Source organism: Loxodonta africana, chromosome 12 (genome assembly GCF_030014295.1).
Source record: "Loxodonta africana isolate mLoxAfr1 chromosome 12, mLoxAfr1.hap2, whole genome shotgun sequence".
NCBI lineage: Eukaryota > Metazoa > Chordata > Mammalia > Proboscidea > Elephantidae > Loxodonta > Loxodonta africana.
This window is the reverse complement of record NC_087353.1, coordinates 94752013-94773393: the sequence shown is the minus strand read 5'-3', so window position 1 is coordinate 94773393 and position 21381 is coordinate 94752013. Positions and strand designations below refer to the sequence as shown.

General features: G+C 45.8%; 1 protein-coding gene across 1 annotated transcript in view; it reads right to left on the bottom strand.

The window, feature by feature from the left end:
* SDK1 (sidekick cell adhesion molecule 1) overlaps positions 1 to 21381 on the bottom strand; it is a 363835-nt gene that overhangs the window by 157795 nt on the left and 184659 nt on the right. Inside the window, exons 18-20 of the mRNA XM_064295981.1 lie at positions 7333 to 7442; positions 4960 to 5110; positions 4130 to 4367 (exon numbers count right to left, since the gene is read on the bottom strand). Of these exons, the coding sequence (XP_064152051.1) occupies positions 4130 to 4367; positions 4960 to 5110; positions 7333 to 7442 (499 nt within the window). The remainder of the gene's footprint in view (positions 1 to 4129; positions 4368 to 4959; positions 5111 to 7332; positions 7443 to 21381) is intronic.

Sequence of the window (21381 nt, the reverse complement as noted above, 5' to 3'; positions counted from 1 at the left end):
CACTGCATCTGCCCTCACACCTGTTACCCGACCCAGCATGTGTCAGTTCCCAGTTGACACTGGGTAAAGTGAGTGATAAGAGGAGAAGCCAAGGGGCTGGCACAGCTCATAAGGTTCAGTGGGCCTTTCTGTTACTTATTTTTCCAGTGGATCCATTCGAGCTCCCTATACTTCCCTCACTGGCTTTCAGCTACTCAGATCTGTTGGGATCCCTTGGCACTGTCTCCCCAGTTCTTCATGCCCCGTAAGGGCTCCTAACCAGGCACTGGTTTAGGATCGGGCAAGCCTGGAAGCAATGGGGCTCACCAGGTGTCCCTCCCTTCCACGCTCTGCATCTTCTTCCTCCAAGGCCAATGCCCAGCCACGTCCCATGCCAACCACTTCCTCTGCCTTCCTCCTGCTGTGCACTTGACCTTCCCAGCTTCACCTTTTTATATATTTCCCATTAACATCACTCTAGATTCTAACTTCATCTCCTCAGGCAAGAGTGTTCAATATGTAAAAAAAAAAAAAAAAAAAATTAAACAATCAAATAATTTTGCTAAGGTCCCTGGGTTTGTGCTAGACTGCAAGCCTAAAGGTTAGCACCATGGAAGACAGGCCTGGTAATCTGCTTCTGTAAAGATAGTTGTCGTTGTTAGGGGCTGTGGAGTCCATTTTGATTCATTGCAACCCCATACGACAGAGTAGAACTGCCCTATAAAGTTTTCTAGGATGTAATCTTTACAGGAGCAGATTGCCAGGTCTTTCTCCCATGTAACTGTTGGGTGAGTTCAAACTGCCGACCTTCTGGTTAGCAGCTGAATGCTTAGCCATTCCACCACCAGGGGCTCCTTCTGTAAAGATTACAGCCAAGAATACCCTATGGAGCAGTTCTGCTCTGTAACACATGGAGTCGCCATGAGTCGGAATCAACTCAAAGGCAACTAATAACAACAACATTTAATAAAACAACAACACAACAGAGAGGCTATTGGCTCACACACGTCTTAGAACATGGACAGAGAAGGCTCTGGAGGAGGGTGGGGGCAGGTCCCTGGGACACTTGTGAGGACCCCAGTGAGGAAACATTGCTGGAAGGGGCTGGCGGCCTCATGTCCCGTGTCAGCTTTAAGCGCGACCTCTCTAACTCTGTCTCCTTGGAGGCTCAAGAAAACATGGACTCACACCGGGCTCAGAGCCCACCTCGGGGAAACATAGTTTATGTCTATGATGGGACTAAAGTAACAACTAGAGCTGCAGCTCTTTCACTTAATGGAGACAATCGGTGAGGAGAAGGAAAAGAGAACAGGTTATAACGTTCAGCATCAATAAATAAAATGGACCAAGGACTTTCTGAGTGAAGCAATGGACACGGTCATGGTCTTCACCTTCTGACCAACGCCTGCCCCATTGCCTCAAACTTCCATAGCTTTTCCTCACCACCTGTCTGGGGGAAGGTCAGGGATTTATATTATGTACTATTTCCAACAGCCTAAGTTTGTCTTCCAGGAGCCCTGGTGGTGCAGTGGTTGAGAGCTCAGCTGCTAACTAGAACGTTGGGAATTCAAGCCCACCAGCCACTCCATGGGGAAAAGATGGGACAGTCTGCTTCTGTAAAGATTTACAGCCTTGGAAAACCTCTGGAGCAGTTCTATTCAGTCCTATTGGTCACTGTGAGTCAGAATCAGCTCAAAGGCAACGGGTTCCGTTTTTTTTTTTTTAAGTTTGTTTTCTACCACCTGGAAGACAAACTTAAACTGTCAGTTTGTCAGACATGCCCCTTTGGACATATCGTCAGGAAAGACCGATCACTATAAAAGGACATTATGTTTGGTAAAGTAGAGGGCCAGCAAAAATGAAGAAAACCCTCCACGACATGGACTGACATAATAGACTCAATAGACAAAAATGGACTCAAACATATCAATAATCATGAATAGTGCCAGACTGGGCAACGTTTCCTTCTGTTATGCATAAGATTACCATGAGCCGACTCCGTGGCAACTGACAACAACAAGTTTGTCTAGAAGTACTACACCCTCAGCGACAGACCAAGTACATGTTACGACTTCTGTTAAAGAAGATGGGGGAGGGCAGCAGCTGGTTGATTTCCTTTCAAGACGAAACCTCTCTAATTCAGAGGAGATGGGGAGGACCTGGTCTTTGTTACAGGGTATAGGTAAAGAAAGTGGCATCCTTCCAGTTGTGTTTCTGGATACTCAATTTGGGCTGATACAGTTCTCTAGACCATTGCGAACTGGCTGAAGTAAGTCTACAAAGCCCAGAAGATCAGGGAACACAGTCTGTCACCAGCATAACTGCAGCAGAGATTGCTAAACATTCATCAGCAACACTTCTCACTTAGCCCCGTGACTGAGTTCTGGCTGACGGGCTGTGAGCAGAGTGAGGTGTGCCATCTCCACACAGGTCCTAAGAGACAGGTGAGCCATCTCCACACAGATACTAAGAGACCGATGCACAGTTCCACATGTCCACAGGTGTGCCATCTCTGCACAGGGCCTAAGAGACAAATGTGCCATCTCTGCACAGGGCCTAAGAGACAGGTGCACCACCTCTGCACAGACCCTAGGAGACAACTGCACCATCTCTGCACAGGGCTTAAGAGACAGGTGCACTATCTCTGCACAGAGCCTAAGAGACACATGTGCCATCTCCATACAGAGCCTAAGAGACAGGTGTGGCATCTCCGCACAGGGTCTAAGAGACAGGTGCACCATCTCTGCACAGGGTCTAACAGACAGGTGTGCCATCTCTGCACAGGGCCTAAGAGACAGGTGTGCCATCTCTGCACAGGGCCTAAGAGACAAGTGTGCCATCTCTGCACAGGGTCTAAGAGACAGGTGTACTATGTCTGCACAGGGCCTAAGAGACAAGTGTGCCATCTCTGCACAGGGTCTAAGAGACAGGTGTACTATGTCTGCACAGGGCCTAAGAGACAAGTGTGCCATCTCTGCACAGGGTCTAAGAGACAGGTGTACTATGTCTGCACAGAGCCTAAGAGACAGGCGCGCCCTCTCTGCACAGGGCCTAAGAGACAGGCGCACCATCTCTGCACAGGGCCTAAGAGAGACAGGCGTGCCCCCTCTGCACAGGGCCTAAGAGCCAGGCGTGCCCTCTCTGCACAGGGCCTAAGAGACAGGTGTGCCCTCTCTGCACAGGGCCTAAGAGACAGTTGCACCCACTCTCCTTCTTCTTTTCCCTTCAGGTAGCTGGATGCAGAGGGTGATTAGACCCACAGGATAGCAGAGCCTGGGTCCTTGAACCACCTCATGGAAGACAGCCACCTGCCAAATAGGAACACCTGGCTCGGACTACAATATGAGGGAGCGATGAACTTCTAGTATTAAAGCAATTGGACTTTTGGGGCCTATGTGTTTTTGTAGGCTAGATGATCTTAACGCCCCACGCATATTAACTTGTGAAGAGGAGGCTCCCCTAAGAATCTTCTACTCACTCTTACATCTCATCACTGATAGAGAAATTATCCCTTGTTAAAAATTTAAAAATAATAATGTGAGTCTAGCCACTATTAGAATTCATCATCAATTTCATACTGGTGGCATAGGGTCCCAGTGAAATTTTATCTGAATTACTGCTGAGTCCAACCTAATTAGTGGGCTAGTAAGTCACCGACTCAGGGGCAGTGCTGGCTCAGTGGTAGAATCCCACCTTCCATGGGGGAGACCCAGGCTCGACTTCCAGCCAACGCACCTCATGCATAGCCACCACCTGTCTGTCAGTGGAGGGCTGTGTATTGCTACGATGCTGACCAGGTTTCAACGGAGCTTCCAGACTAAGACAGACTAGGAAGAAAGGCCTGGCAATTTACTTCCAAAAATCAGCCAATGAAAACCCTGTGGAGCATAATGGTCCAATTCATAACCAATCACAGGAAAGGTACAAGAATGGGCAGTGTTATTTTCTGTTTTGCATGGGATTGCCATGAGTTGGGGTCTGACTCGACAGCAGCTAACCACAATGACAACAAAGTGCTAACATAGGTACAGGTGGCATGAACCATTGGGGTGTCATGGTCTTGGGGTTTTGAGATGTAGGGAAATTCAGCCACATCTTTAAAGAGATGCAGGGGGAGCTGAGTCTTGTGACTGGGGAGCCTTCCCCTCACCTGACTCCCGTGTGCGACCCCGCACCACCTCGCTCCATGGCCCAGCCCCGATGGCGTTGAAGGCTTGCATCTGCAGCTCGTATTCCGTCCATTCCTCCAGCTCCTCGATGGTGAACTCCCTCTCCAGCCGGTCATTGATAACTTGGGCCAGCACCTGAGCCTGGAGGTCTGCGCGCCAGTACTTGACCCTGTAGCCCACCGACTCAGGGTTCCCGTTGTACTGGGAGTCCGGCAAGGGCTGGAACAAAAACAGGCCATGGTGAGTTGACATCTTGAACAGCCACCTTGATGGGTCTCCAGGGGTAGGCCTATCTTAGGAGGCCAATCCCACGGGAATTGTTTTCTTGGGGAACATTCTTAGAATCTTCTATCCTACTTTTCCCTGGAACTTTTTTTTCTGTTAATTAAATGAAACCCTGTCAGTAACTTTGGCTGGGCATAATTTCTTTTAATACATTCTGGCTTACTTTTGTGGGAAGTATGTTGATTAAATATCAGGTTGGCTCCCTTACAGATATTGAGTACACGTTCCATGTTGACCTAGCTTAAGGACTTGCAGGTCCTGCCTGTAGCATCACTGGCCTTCCTCCCCAAAGGCTATTCCTCTGTTCCAAGGAGACAGCTTGCAATGCAACTCATTAATGAGATCACTGGGGCTGGTCTAAGCTCTCATACCAACTGTAAAACGTAATTTTTGGTTTAATGATGGGATTAGTTTGAACTTGGAAAAAGGCATGACTGAGAAGCTGCTAAGCTCTTGATTCACTTTGTACATCCCGGCAGCTCTGGACAGTGTTCCCAGTGGGCCCCCTCCTGGCCGCACAACTCACCACCCAGCGCAGCCACAGGCTGGTCTCGCTTGCGGTGCGGATGGTGATGCTGGTTGGAGCCACGTCCGGTGGGGCTTGCAGGGTCTGGATGACCCTGGAAGACTGGCTGAAAGGGCTTGGACCAACAATATTCACTTGCCTCATTCGAAATCTAGAGGCAAAACCATTGAAGAAGGTTATTCTGAAGCAAAGGATTATCTGGAAAGATGAAACAAGACAAAACAAAACAGCAAGGTTTCTAAAGAGAGGGCTCAGGTGTGTGTCAAGCTGACTCGTTAAGGCCATTGCTCAAGGGTGCCCTCTTTCTCTTGGTTTTGTTTAAAATGCAAATTACATACATGGTCCTTTTCCCTAAAAACCTTCAAAGAATGGTAAATCTATTACAACTCGACAATTTAAAATTCCCAAGTGCAACATAAAGCACTAGAAGCATTAGACAGAAATCTGAGTCCTCAGGAGCCATTAGCTTGTTCAAGTTTAGGGTAACGTAAGGGGTTCAAGAACCTCTTGAATGGAATTGAAGTAGTAACCAAAAAACTGTTTTATCGACCCGACAGGACAGAGTAGAACTGCCCCTGGGTATCCAAGGAGCTGTTGGTGGCTTTGAACTGCTGACTTTTTGGTTAGCAGCTGTAGCTCTTATCTACTGCACCACCAGGGAGCTGTTCTAACAATGACATCTTTTAAAGTCAAGTGTCATTTTAATGGCCGAAGTCATCTCCTTTTCCCCTATTTCTGCGGCAAATCAGACATGTCTCAAGATTCCTTATCTCTAAAATGAGGATGGAGTTAGATGTTCTTTAAAACTTCTTACAAAGCTTTCAGTTCTGCCTGTTCATACGTACAATTGTTTTAATTGAATTTATATACCAAAAAAAGAATCCTAAGCACGTGTGCTTATTTATCCCAAAGGTTCCCTATATTTACATGAATTTAAGACAGGGACACTGGTCTTTAATCACAGCTTCTGATAGTGAATTGAATCGAGTTGGAATAATTATATTGTTGTAATTAATTTCATACGGTAAGTCTTGACGCCCAACAATTCATTTTACACTAAAGGCTTTTCTCGGAATCAAGTGCATCCTATCTCAGTCCGTCTGCTCTAATCTTCGCAGGAAAGACATTAAAAATAAATAGCAGCTAAATAGCATCTTTTGTTCGTTTTTTCTTTTTTCAACTCAATCTTGGTATTGTACTGAAAAAGTGTTCTTGACAAAGATGTAAATTTACCTTTTCCTCCCTGAATTAGTAATTCTGATTTCCTTTTTTCCCTCAATCTTATGAAATGTATTTGACCTGGCAGAACAATGACATTATCTAACTCAACATTTGGTGATAACTGGAAATTTCACCTCCATCAACGATCTTACGGGAAGTTATAACGTCTCTAACAGCTCCTGATGATGCTACCATTTGTGGAGGCTGGAAATTTACCGCCGGATAAGTTTCAGACAGGAAACCCTGGTGCTCTAGTGGTTAAGCGCTATGGCTGCTAACAAAACGTCAGCAGTTTGTATCCACCAGAAGCTCCTTGGCAACTCTATGGGGCAGTTCAGCTCTGTCCTATAGGGTCTCTATTAGTCGGAATCAACTGGACAGCAACAGGTGCGGTTTTGGTTTAAGTTTCTGGCCGGGTTTCAAACCAGTTCATTCCGGTTCAAACCCCTGCTGAGAATTTGCATTTCTACTCCAGATATACTGAATCAGAATCTACATTTTGACAAGATCCCCAGGTGATTCTTACGTGTGATAAATTTTGAGAGCAATTGCTCTACTAGTGGTTCTCAGAATTGGTCCCTCACTGGCACAATTAGCATCACCTGGGAACTTGTCAGAAATGCAAATTCTCACCAGGAGTTCAAACCTGATGAACTGGTTGGAAGCCCTGGTTTCAGGATCAAGAAGCAAAAGGTTAAATGGCATGTTATGTGCTCGATTAGCCAGACTAGCAACTCCTGGGCCCTGCTAGGCAGAGAGGTATTCAGAGGACGTCTACCACTCTACTTTGTTGCCACACAGTGTGTTAACAGCCACAAGTGGTCACGGAGTTTTGTAAAGGAAAGCATCATCTCTCCGGCTGCCTCCGGCTCCTGGTTATTAAGTGTAATATAACAGGGAGTCATTTCTCCGGGCTGCTTTGGTGGCTAGGATTGATGGAAAGAACATTCCTAATCTAAGATCAGGGTATGCTCTCCCTGGAAATGATATTCAACTCTGTGTCCTGGCTGTTCTTTAAGGTTTGATTTGCTGTAATTGTTACTTGGAAATGTCTCATTTACTTACATATGGCAAGATTTGTTAGTGCAGACTGAAGCCACCTGTTCAAGGCGGCACTCTCCCCTGTGGCAGTTTATTGCCTGCTGTTCTCACCTGTAGTGAGTGTAGGGCGTGAGGTTTGGGATTTCAAGCGTCTGGGCGTCAGGCTCGTTCTCCTCCTCATACAGGCTGACCCATTCCTCTTCATCACCAACGGCCCCGACCTGGGAAAAGTGAGATGTGGAGGTTGGCTGCGGGGCCTCAGGGCCTGTGGCTGCAGTTGCTGTGGTGGGCTAGGCACTCACACCACGTCCCCCACGTGTAGCACAGGCTTTTCTTATGTCCTCCATTTTGTCTTGGTGAGTTTTAGCCAAAAGCTCAGCCACTTGGGACTGGGTCCCAGGTTACTGTTAGGTGCTGTTGAATTTGCTCTGATTCATAGTGACCTCATGGCCTCGTGGATAACACAAAGAAATGTTGCCCAGTCCTGCACCCAGAAGGGTCCCAGGAGAGCTGGACAAACACCTGAGGGCTCAGGGGGCATGGGTGGTAGAAAGGCCTTCACCCAACAACTGTCCTTCCTCTCACTGGATAGATAAGGACTCAAAGATTGGCCAAAGGGAAATGGCTTGGCCAAGGCCCTACAGTGAGGAGTAACAGCCATGGCTACAGCCAGTGTCTAACTCAGGGTCCAGAGCCAGTTCACCACACTGACAGGGGGATTTCATCTCTCCCTACTCCTGGACCCCACCCGTTTCTGCCCCAACACACACTAAAAAGATACCACTACTGGCCCCCAGCATAAGGGAGGGCTGTTGTGGATGGAATGAGGTCCCCCCAAAATATGCACTGGACTCCTGAACCCATACCCATGGATATGATCCTGTTTGCAAATAGGGTTTTCTCTGTTATGTTGATGGGGCCATATCAATGTGGGGTGTGTCCTCAGCCTAAACACTTCTGAGTGACAGAAGGAACACCACAGACACAAGGACAAGCCAGCACAAATGAGGGAAGACAGATGCCACATGAAAATTGCCAAGGAACCCAGGAACAGGACCTGAAGGAGATAAGAACCTTCTCCCAACAGAGAGTCTTCCCCTGAATTTGGACTTCTAGCCTCCTAAGCTGTGAGAAAACAAACTTCTGATTGTTAGAGCCACCCATGTGTGGTATTTCTGTTATAGCAGCTCTAGGAAACTGAAACAAGGGCCTTGTACAGAGAAGGACCAGTTGTCTTCTGGGAGGGACCCTGGCAGGCACAGTCCCCTTAAGATTTAAAAGAACCGACCCAGTGCAGAGCTGATAGGCGAAGAATTGCTCCTTCAAACGGAGGTTTGCAGGGGAGTGCCCCAGCTTGATCCCCTTCCCTCACCAAGACCAAGACTGTGCCTGGCCCAAGGACCGCCTCTCACTGGGTTTGTTCCCAACCAGTGACTTCTCTCCCAGTCAGCCTGCTCGGAATATTTCCATGTTGTCCCAGCCCTATTGGTGACCGCCCTAGCCTGGCCCGAGCTGGGCTTCCCACCTGGCCCAGCCACACACCCCCCGCCCCAGCTGGACCTCCACTCATTCAGCCTTGCTGAGGCCACATGGGACAAGATGGGGGACCTGCGCGACCTCATGCCAGATGGCAAGTCCTAAGATGTCCCCCATGCAGGCTTCCCTGTCCCTGACACCGGTATGCTGTGGGCCTGGTATTGGTGACCAGGTGGCTCGGTGCACTCTGGGAAACATGCAGGGCTGACTGTGGGCAAGGTGAGAGGTCAGGCCAGACATGCCAAGTGGCTAGGACCAGCCCAGGGCCCTGTCCACTCAACATTTCACAAATGACTCAGATGGCAGAGAGGAAACATGATTGTTAAGTTTGCAGATGAAATCAAGTTGGCAGGTGGCCAGTTCACTGGAACATGGCAGGATGATCCCAAAGAGTTCTCGGCGAAAGGGAGAATGGGTAAGAAGGAAGAGCTCAAGAAGACACAAGTACTGGGAGGCAAGCTTCCTAAAAGAAACTCAGTGTGCAAACTACAACACTCCAAATGCTCCGATTTAAACCTGGAAATACAAAGTGCGCCGACTGGCCAAACATTCAGTGTGAAAGAGCTGGAGGTCAGAGCAGAGGATGGTAACATCAAAATCAAACCTGACCAGTTGCTGTCGAGTTGACTCTGACTCATGGCAACCCCATGTGTGCAAAGGAGAACTGTGCTCCATAGGGTTTTCAAGGCCATGACCTTTCAGAAGAAGATTGCCAGGCCTTTCTTGTGAGGTGTCTCTGAGTGGGTTTCAACCACCAACCTTTCGATTAGTAGTTGAGTGTGGAGCTGTTTGTGCCACCAGGGACTCCTAACGGTTATCAGGGGCATCAGCAAGGCAGAAAGGCAGGAGAAAACAGGACACTGTGATTAGGAAAGGAGAACCAGACCAGAGGTGGGCTGGTTCTCAGCACCACGATCCCCACTGAAGCCCTTGAATCCTCACTTCAGAAGACTTGTGTGGCTAGATGGGGGTGATACAGTATGCAGAATCCTTCTCCTGGAGGAGAGAAGGGTCCAGCCTAAAGGGGATGGAGCAGCTCTAGACATGGGCCAAGTCCCCCGCTGGTCCACGGCTGCTGCCTGCCTCCTTCCTTGTGTCTGCAAAGAGGCCCAAGAGGCAAAGGCTGGCCAGTGCTGAAAACCGCCGGGGACCATATAGCCCCGAACGCAAATGAAGGACGAACTCATGGTGGGGGGTAGGGGTGACTGGGTGCCTCCTGGAAACAAGGAGCACACTAATGCCCACTCCGGAACCGCAGAGAGAAGACCCCCCCGTTGCACCTGGCGTGAATGATGACTGGACTAGCAGATACATGTGGGGCTGCAAGAAACTGTCCTCCCCATTTCACGTGGGGGCGGCTGACCTGTTCAAGGTCACCCACAGTGTTGGCCGCAGCTCAGCCCAGCTCCCGACACCTCAGGGTACCACCCTGTTCCATGAAGGACACACTTGCAGCAAGGTGGGAGAATGCACAACGTGCTCAGTCTTCAATGAGAAGCAGCTGGGGGGGGGGGCTGGGCACGTCTTGAGGGAGACATAGGCGTGATGGGGCAGCTGGGACCAGATACTGGGGGGCAGATTGCTGAACCACCACATTTTCTCAGCTCACATGGATGTTGCTGTTGACGTCAGTTGCCGTCCAGTTGATTCCAACTCATGGCGAACCCATGTTTGCAGAGTAGGACTGCTGCATAGGTTTTCAAGGCTGTGACCTTTCAGAAGATCACCAGGCCTTTCTTCTGAGGTGCCTCTGGGTGGGTTTGAACGGCCAGCCTTTCAGTGAGAAGTCAGGCGTGTAACTATGTGCACCACCCATTGACTCCTCACTTAGTACCATTCTCTAAATTGTGAATAAAAGCATGAATCCCTTAAAATCAAAATTCTGCCAGGTCCCGTTATATTTTACTGAGTGTAACAGGACCCTCTGTTAAACAGGGGCTCCAGTATAATGATTTAGTGGTTACAAAGCTTGAGGTGGGCTACGCTCAGTGAAAGGATTCCTCTGGATATGAAACCCAAACACTTGTGCTACTTCTTAGAAAACAAGTTTAAAAAGGAAATAAGAAAGAAAAAGAGATGATTTCAGCTTTAAGCCAGTCAACTCATTATTGTTAGGTGCCCTCGAGTTGGCTCTGACTCATAGTGGCCCCACGTATAACAGAGTGAAACGTTGCCTGGTTCTGTGTCAGTCTCACAATAGTAGGTATGTTTCAGCCCATTGTTGTAGCCACTGTGTCAATCCATCTTGCTGAAGGTCTTCCTCTTTTTCACTGACCCTCTACTTTACCAAGCATAATGTCCTTCTCCAGGGACTGGTCCCTCCTGATAAGATGTCCAAAGTCAGCAAGACAAAGTCTCACCATTCTTGCTTCTAAGGAGCATTCTGTTTGTACTTCGTCTAAGACAGATTTGTTCGTTCTTCTTGTAAAAAAACAAAAACAAAAAACCAAACCCAGTGCCATCGAGTCGATTCTGACTCATAGCAAACCTATAGGACAGAGTAGAACTGCCCCATAGTGTTTCCAAGGAGCACCTGGCAGATTCGAACTGCCTACCCTTTGGTTTGCACCCGTAGCACTTAACCACTACGCCACCAGGGTTTCTGTTCTTCTTATAGTCCGCAGTATATTCAATAGTCTTTGACAGCACCATAATTCCAATGTGTCAATTCTTCTTTAGTCTTCCTCTTTCATTGTCCAACTTTCACATGCATATGAGGTGATTGAAAAGACCATGGCTTGGGTCAGGTGCACTTCGGTCCTCAAAGTGAGATTTTTGCTTTTTAAGATTTAAAAGGCTTCTTATTTATCGCTCAATTCTGTGTTTAGATGCTATGACAGGGACTGCCACCAGGGTGATCATCTTTCACTGGGTTAAGTGACTGGAAGGGACCAGCTACCCTCTGCATCTGGCCCACCACCAGCAGTGGTGAATACAATTCGTGGAGTTTTGCATTTTTTACCTCATCCGAGCTCACGGGCCTGAAACCGATGTGTGGGCCAGTCTCATTTATGCCTGACGCTTCACCATGGTAGAGAAGCAAACAAGGCTGAGAGATGGGGTTCTGGCGGTGGCGGGGCCTGGCGTGTACTCCCTGACCTCACGCTCTTGGCCTAGAGGCCCAGCATGGATCGATCCTTTCTGTCCAGCTGTTTCGCTGGCCTGGAAGCATTTGTCTGCCAGCCAGGTTGCTCCCCTGACCCCTTGGTTGTCCATCTGCCTGTGCAGGCCTCTCAGCTGCTCGGAGCAAGCTCTTGGCCATGTGGGTGCTGCAGGGTGAGGAAGCAGGGCCCGGTGGCTCAGAATGCTGGAGTCGGCAGGGTCAGCATGGTCAGGTAAGTGATGCTGAGTGTCAAAGACTTCCATCCACATGACAAAGCGATTTGGAAGAGAACTGGAAAGACTTCACATGCTACCCAGAGGCGAGAGAGACAAACCAGGAGGCACCGTGAACACTGGAAGAGCAGGAGACGGTGAGGAAGACAGGCAACTGAGCTTGCCCAGTTACTCTGAGAACATTAACCTGCAACTCCGTTAGCAAGGGCCTCGAAACACTGCTGTTGCCGGCATTGTTAGGTGCTGATGAGTTGATTTTTGACTCCTGGTGGCCCCATGTGACAAGAGCAAAACTGCCCTATACGGTTTTCTAGGCTGTAATCTTTATGGAAACTGATTGCCAGGACGTTCTTCCTGCAGAGCTGCTGAGTGGGTTAGCAGCTGAGCTTGTAACGATTGCACCACCAGGGCAGTTACACGCTAGGAAATGAGGGGCGTCCAGCAGAATCATGAATCTCTACCTAATCCTTCCAAAGACAAATCGCCCCCTGCATTGGGAAGTCTCTGAGGAGGGGTCTGTCTTTTGTGTTATAGGGCCACGTTAAAATTCTCAAATAGATGATCCCTAAACTTCCTTCTAAGGAGCCCTGATGGTGCTGTGGTTAAGAGCTTGACTGCTAACCAAAACGTGGGCATTTTGAACCCATCAGCCACTCTGCAGGAGAAAGATGTGGCAGTCTGCTTCCATAAAAATCATACCCTTGGAAATCCTCTGGGCAGTCGTACTGTGTCCTGTAGAGTTACTATGGGTTGGAATTGACTCGACAGCACTGGGTAAAACTGCTTTCTAACAAGGGTATGTCTGGTGAACTGTAGGGCTCTTGTCTTGCTGAGTGTAATACACATGGGGTTGGCATGAGTCAGAATCGGCTTGATGGCACAAGACCGCAACAACAATATACCGCTGTTTGGGATAGTAGAGAACCAAATTGATTCAGACAGTAGAGAAAGACTGAGGCTGGCATCAAATATCAAACTTCTTGTCCTCCCCATCCAGTTCTTGATCTCCCTTTTCAATAGGTAGCACTGACCCCAGTGGGGCTCAGTAGTCATCTCTCTCCCTCACAGGAGTGACTACTGAGCCCCCTGGGAGTACAAGGCAATAGAGGGGCACTGTTTTACCACCCATGCTGTGATTAAAAAAAAAAAAGTGATGGTTAAGGTTATATGTCAACTTGGCTAGTCCATTATTCTCAGTGGTTCGGCAGACATTATGTAATCATCCTCCATTTTGTGATTTGATGTGAGCAGTCAATCAGTTGAATGGGAAATTTCCTTGGGGGGTGTGGCCTGCATACAATATATGTGGATGTTCTGGCAAAACTTGCTCTCTTTCAGTCCTGCATCTGACTAGTCATCCTCTGACCTCAGTTCTTGGGATGTGAGCCAGCAGCCTACCATTTGACCTGCAGATTTTGGGTTCTTCAGCTCCTGCAACCATTTGAGTCAGGAGATATCTCCAGCCTGACACCTAACCCACGGATTTGGGACTTGCCAGCCTCCACAACTGCGTGAGCCATTTCCTTGAAATAAAGCTCTTCCGCTCTCTCCCTCCCTCTCTCTCTCTTTTTTTTTTTTTCTCTCACTCTATACTTCACTGATTTTGCTTCTCTAGAGAACTCTGCCTAAGACAGAGAACTTTGTGGCTTCTTTAATTTCCCTAATCCCCAATTCCTCCCTAGCTCAGTGGCTGGCTTGAATACCCTGGTTTTGGAGGAAGCAGACCAGATCTTATTCATAAATTACTGACTTTGTTTATTCTAATCTGTCTGGTGATTACCTGAAGGACTGACACAAGGCACTTGTATCTGTTTCGAATGATCAACCCATAGCCACCTGGGGCAAAATAATGCGACTGAGACATACAATGGATCAGCTAAGACCTGGAAGGGCAAAACAAGGAGTTTCTTTGGGAAATTAGGGCATTTGAAAATGTCTATGTATACAAGTGAATTTAGAAAGCCACATACATATCCAGAGCAAGACACATACTCAGAAAAGACCTGAGAAAATGCTAACCTTTCACCTTGGGCTGATCTCCAGGCTCAGTGTTAAAGCAGTGCCCAGCACAGAGCCAAATTACAAAGACTAGGAGGGTGGTTTTTTGTTGCTATTGTTGTTGTTTTGTTTATTTTTTGTGTGTTCTTTAGTTTTTATAGTAGATGACGGTGGGATGACATAATTAAAGTGCTGAAAGAAAAAAAAATCAACCAAGGATTTTATATCCAGCAAAAATTTCCTTCAAAAATGGTGGAGAAATTAAGGCATCCCAAATAAACAAAAGCTAAGGGAGCTCATCACCTCTAGATCTGCCCTATAAGAAATGGTAAAGGGTATCCTTCAGGTTGAAAAACAAAAGTTGGTTCTTTAAAAAGATCAATACAATTGACAGACCTTTAGCTAGACTGCCAAAGAAAAAAAAAAGAGAGGAGACATAAATAACTAAAATCATAAATGAAAACAGAGACATTATAGGATTAGGTAAAGTCCTAAAATAAAAAGGATTATAAGAGAATACTACGAACAATTGTATGCCAGGAAATTAGATAATCTCCATGAAATGGACAAATTCCTAGAAACACACAAATTATCTAAACTGACTCAAGAAGAAATAGAAAATCTCAACAGTTACTGTTACAAGCAAACAGGTAACAAGTAAAGAGAATAGATTAGTAAACAAAAAACCTCTCAACAAAGAAAAATCCAGGACCAGATGGCTTCATTGGTGAATTCTAGAAAACACTTAAAGTAATACCAGTCCTTCTTAAACTCTTCCAAAAATTAGAAGGGCGCACTTTCTAACTCATTCTACGAGGCCAGCATTACCCATACTAAAGCAAAGCACCTCTTCGAAGTGTTGAAGAGCAAAGATGTCACCCTGAAGACTAAGGTGCGCCTGACCCAAGCCATGGTATTTTCAATCACATCATATGCATGTGAAAGCTGGACAATGAATAAGGAAGACCGAAGAAGAGTTGATGCCTTTGAATTGTGGTGTTGGCGAAGAATATTGAATATACCATGGACTGCCAAAAGAACAAACAAATCTGTCTTGGAAGAAGTGCGACCAGAATGCTCCTTAGAGGCAAGGATGGCGAGACTGCATCTTACATACTTTAGACATATTGTCAGGAGGGATCAGTCCCTGGAGAAGGACATCATGCTTCGCAGAGTACAGGGTCAGTGGAGAAGAGGAAGACCCTCAACAAGGTGGATTGACACAGTGGCTGCAACAATGAGCTCAAGCATAACAACGATTGTAAGGATGGCACAGGACCGGGCAGTGTTTTGTTCTGTTGTGCATAGGGTCACTATGAGTCGGAACTGACTCGACAGCACCTAACGACAACAACAAAGCCAGACAAAGATATTACAAGAAAAGAAAATTACAGATTAATATCCCTTATGAATGTTCATGTAAAAATGCTCAACAAAATACTAGAAAATTGAATCAAGAGTACGACAAAAGGATTATATATCATGACCAAGTGGGATTTATCCCAAGAACACAGTGTGGTTCAACGTAAGAAAAGTAATTAATATAATAAACCACATTAATAGAATGAAGGTGGAAAAAACTACATGATCATCTTAACTGATGCAGAAAAGGCATTTGATAAAATCCAATGACTTTTAGTGACAAAAACACCCAGAAAATTAGAGAGAGAAAGGAAATTTTTCAACATTATAAAAGCAATTTATGAAAAGCCCATAGCTAACATCCTACTCAATAATAAAAGACCGAAAGCTTTTCCCCTATTTTCAGGAGAAAGACAGGTGCTCACTTTAAGCACTGTTATTCAACATTGTACTGGAAGTTCTATCCAGAGCAATTAGGCAAGAATAAGAAACAAAACGCATCCAGACTGAAATGAGGAAGTAAAACTATATCTATTCACAGATGACATGATCCTATATATGGAAAATCCTAAAGAATCCACAAAGAAGCTACTTGAGCTAATAAACAAATTCAGCAAAGGTGAAGGGTACAATATCAACATGCAAAAACCAGTTGTGCTCCCATACACCATTAATGAACAATTTGCAAAGAAAATTAAGAAAACAGTTCCATTCACAATAACATCTAAAAGAATAAAATACCTAGGAATAAATTTAACCAAGGAGATGAAAGCCTTGTACCATGAAAACTACAAAACATTGCTAAAAGAATTGAAAGAAGACCTAAGTAAATGCAAAGACACCCCATGTTCATGGATTGGAAGACTTAATATTGTTAAGATGTCAATGTCACTCAAAGTGATCTACAGATTCAATGTAATCCTTATGAAAATTCCAACAGCCTATTTTTGCAGGAATGAACAATTCAATCCTCAGATTAATATGGAATTGCAAGGGGCCCCAAATAGCCAAAACAGTCTTGAAGAAGAACAAAGTTGGAGGACTCATCCTTCCCAATTTCAAAATTTACTACAAAGCTACAGTAATCAAAAGAGTGTACGGGCATGAGGATAGACATATAGACAAATGGAATAGAATTGAGAGTTTGAAAATAAACCCATATATCTATTAACAGTTGATTTTCACCAAGGAGGCCAAGTCCATTCAATGGAGAAAGAATAGCCTCTTGAACAAATGGTGCTGGGAAAACTGGATTACCACAAGCAAAAGAGTGAATTCGGAGCCCTACCTCATACCATATGCAAAAATTAACTCAAAACGAATCAATGATCTAAATATAAGAGTTAAAACCATAATACTTTTAGAGGGAAAAAGAAACAGTCGCCATCGAGTCAATTCCAACTCATGGTGACCCTATGTGTGTCAGAGGAGAACGATGCACTATGTGTTTTTCAATGGCTGATTTTTTGGGAAGTAGATCACCAGGCCTTTCTTCTGAGGCATATCTGGGTGGACTTGAAACTCCAACCTTTTATTCAGCAGCAAGCACGTTAACCATTTGCGTCACCCAGGAACTCCCTTAGAAGAAAGTATAGGGGTAAATCTTCATGACCCTCAATTTAGGAATGAATTCTTAGATACAATACCAAAATCACAAGAAACAAAAGAAAAAAAGTAGGTAAACTGGTCTTCATCAAAATTAGAAACTTTTATGCATCAAAGAACATTACCAAGAAAGTGAAATGATAAAGTTTGGAATGAGCAAAAATATTTGGTAACCATATATCTGATAAAGGTTTAATATTTAGAATATATAAAAACTCCTGTATACCAACAAGAAAAAGACAAGCAAGCCAATTGAAAAAATGGGACCTTTCTCTAAAGAAGATATACATATAGCCAATAAGCACATGAAAAGATGCTCAAAGTCATTAAACCCAAAACCAAACCCACTGCCGTTGAGTCGATTCCAACTCATAGCGACCCTGTAGGACAGAGTAGAACTGCCCCATAGAGGTTCCAAGGAGCGCCTGTGGATTTGAACTGCCAACCTCTTGGTTAACAGCTGTAGCACTTAACCACTATGCCACCAAGTTTTCCTCAACGTCATTAGTCATTAAAAACCAACCAAACCTGCTGCCATCGAGTTGATTCCGACTCATAGCAACCCTGTAAGACTGAGTAGAACTGCCCCATAGAGTTTCCAGGGAGTGCCTGGTGGATTCGACCCTTTGGATAGCAGCCGTAGCACTTAACCATTACGCCACCAGGGTGAATGCAAATCAAAATCACAGTGAGATACCACTTCACACTTCCCCCCACCGCCCCAGGATGGCTGTTATAATAATAATAATAAACAGAAAATAACAAGAGTTGGCAATTATGTAAAAATTGAAAACCTCATGCATTGCTGGTGGGAATGTAAAATGGTACAGTCACCAAAACAGCTTGGTGGCTCCTTAAAAAGTTAAACATAAAACTACCATATCACCCAGCAATTTCACTCCTGGGTGTACACCCAAAAGGATTGAAAAAAGGCACTCAAATACTTGTACACCAATGTTCACAGCAACATTATTCACAATAGCCAAAAAGTGGAAACAACTCAAGTGCCCATCAGTAGATGAATGGAAAAACAAGATTTAGTACATCCATACGCTGGAGTATTGTTCAGCCATAGGGAGAAGTGAAGTTCTGATACATGGCTGCAACATGGGTGAACACTGAAAACATCATACTGAGTGAAAGAAGCCAGACACGAAAGGACAAATGCTGTATGATTCACTCACACGAAATATCTAGAACAGACAAATGCGTACAAATAGAAAGTAGATGAGAGCTTACCAGGGACTGGGGGAGAGGGGATGGACAGTTACTGCTAAAGGGGGACCACGTTTCTGTTTGGGGTGATAAGGAAGTTTTGGAAATAGATAGTGGTGACTGTTGTCCAACATTGTGAATGTAATTAATGCCGCTGAATTGTACACTTAGAAATGGTTAAAATGAAAAATTTTATGTTGCATACATTTTACCACAATAAATTTTTTTTTTAAAATGTCTATTTGAATGGATGTCAAATTATTGGCATGGCCAGGTGGGCTCCTCACATCTCTACTTGGCTCCGTCTGCCACTTCCCCCAGCCATACCAGCTTGTCATTACCTGAGGGTATCACGTGGTCTCAAACACCTGTGCCCTAGCAAATGCTTTCTCCTGTCTGCCACCAGGCTGCCACCAGGCTGCCAGGACTTGATGTCCTAATTCTGTGCTCTCTTAGCATCTTCTGCGTACCTCTAATGCAGTGCTCATTATATTTGTCAAAGCATACATTTAACAACAGGGCTCTTGCACCACTACGTCGTGTGTGTGCGTGTGTGTGTGTGTCAAAGATTTATTCAGCTCATTAATGAGGGAACTGCAGGATAATAAAAGCTGGTTCAAAGGAGAATGAAAAAGTCAAACTATGTATATTCGGTGAAAGACAGAATGCTAAAATAAGATTGCAAATTTAGAAATGAAATTGGTTAATGCTCTAACAGTGATGCAACCGTGATCTCTAGGCCTGCAGCTCTCAATATTCTACAAGTTAACAGTTAACTTTACAGAGTTTGAGCCGAATCGATAAATAGTAAGTCTAGCACAATTATGTTCCTTAAGACAGATGATCCTGGTAGCCGTTAGCTGCTGCGGAGTCAGCCCCCAAATCGTGGTGACCCCATGTACAACAGGATCGGATCGTTGCAATCCGTAGGGTTTTCACCGGCTGATTTTCAGAAGCAGATTGCCAGGTCTTTCTTCCTAGTCCATCTTAGCCTGGAAGCTCCACTGAAGCCTGTCCAGCATCACAGCAACACACAAGCCTCCGCAGACCGATGGGTGGTAACTGCGCATGAAGTGCATTGGCCAGGAATTGAACCAAAGTCTCCTGCGTAGAAGGTGAGAATTCTACCACTGAATCACCAATGCCTCAGCGATCCTTAAGTAGGCTTATTAAACAAAGGGCTTGGAAACTATGGCTGTGGGCCAAATTTAACCCACCACCTCTTTTGTAAATAAAGTTTTATTGGAACACAGCCTCGCTCATGGTTCGTGCATTGCCTGTGGCTTTCCCCTGCTCATACAGCTGAGTTTCGTAGTTGCGGCAGAGACCATGTGACCCAGGAGGGCTTCACTCTCTGGTCCTTTACAGGAAACTTTTGCTGACCACTGCTCTAGCACGACACCAAAGGGGCATGCAGTCATCCTTTGCCTCATTTCCACCTTTTGGATCATTTTTCTTCCATGCTGTATTAGATATTTCATCTGCAGAGCTGAATCTTGCACATGTTCAAAGTGTTGCTCGCCATTCTGTCTCCAGCACACAGTGACCCACAGGACAGAGGAGAACTGCTCCACAGGGTTTCCAAGGCTGTAAATCTTTATGGAAGCAGGCTGCCATATCTTTCCCCTGTGGAGCAGCTGGTGAGTTCAAACCACTGACCTTTTGATCAGCAGCTGGCTTAACCACTGCTCCACCAGGTCCCCTTGGCACCTCCCCCAGGGCCCAGTGAACTCCATGCTCAATGCTATGTGTTTAATACACAGTGAAAATACAAATGAACATGTGAACAATTTGATAATCAGTACTGAAAATGGGGAGTCCCTGGGAGGTGCAAATGGTTTGTGCTTGACTGCAAACCTAAAGGTTGATGGTTCAAACCCACCCAGTGGCACTGTGGGAAAAAAAAAAGGCCTGGCAATCTGTTTCTGTTAGGATTTGTTGTCGTTGTTAGGTGTCATTGAGTCAATTCTGACTCACAGCATCCCCCTGTGAGAGAGCAGAACTGCCCCATAGGGTTTACTAGGCTATAACCCTTTGGAAACAGATAGCCAGGTCTTTCTTCTGAAGAGCTGCTAGGTGGGTTTGAACTGTCAACCTTTTAGTCAGCAGCTGAGTGCTTAGCCATTGCACGACCAGGGCTTCTTTTCCATTAAGATCACAGTCACGAAATCCCAATGGAGCAGTTGCCCTCTGTAACACGGGGTGGCCATGCATCAGAACCAACTTGACGGCAACTAACCACAATGACAACATTGAAAATGAGTGATTTTTCACTGAGTTCCAAGAAGCAAATTATTACAAACAAACAAAAAACTTTACTTGTACACCTCTGAGGGAAAAGCTTAAATCTCTATAAAAAAAGGTTTGCATTTCGATCTACAGAGACCAGGATTCTCTTTCCCAATAAGCAGAAGTTCTTTAATACCAGCTAAGCTCCTCTGGCTCTCTGGTTAGATCTCAAGACCATGGTGAAAAAATGTTCTAGAAGGAACCAGCTGTTCACTAATGAAGCGCTGGACACAGAGTGAGGCAGAACTCTTTAAAGACAAAACAAATCAAAGCTCTGTAGGGAAGCTGGAATTTTAAAGGCTTCCACCCCCGACCCTCTAAAAGCTAACAAATAGCACTTGACGATACTTATAAAAGCAGAAATGGCACACACTGGAAATGCCACTCAGCAGTGGGTACGTCATTAGGACCCATTAAGGAGCATGTTGTCTGTCCACGAAAGCAACAAGAGCTGTGGACTAGTGATTGGAGAAATCTGATGGTCGCCTGTTCCGTGTACAGCCTGTGTACAGTACCAACTGGTCGGGAGGCTGGGCCCGTTTAGACACGTGGCCTCATGCAATCGCTAGGTCCTGGATCCGCCACCCCTGCCATGTGGATTTTCTGCATTGGACAAGCTGTTCAGCAGGGCCTCTAAGAAGTCAGGAGGAGACCATGCCAGCTTGCAGAACTTCACAGGCTCCGGCCAGGAGACCCTAATGGTGGCCATGATGAGCTCAGAACCCTGAGGCCAGGGGCCAGTGGCTACCAGGAGGACAACCCACTGACCCCATCCAGAAGGTGATTCTGCAGATGGAGAGAAGTACGCACAAGATTGCA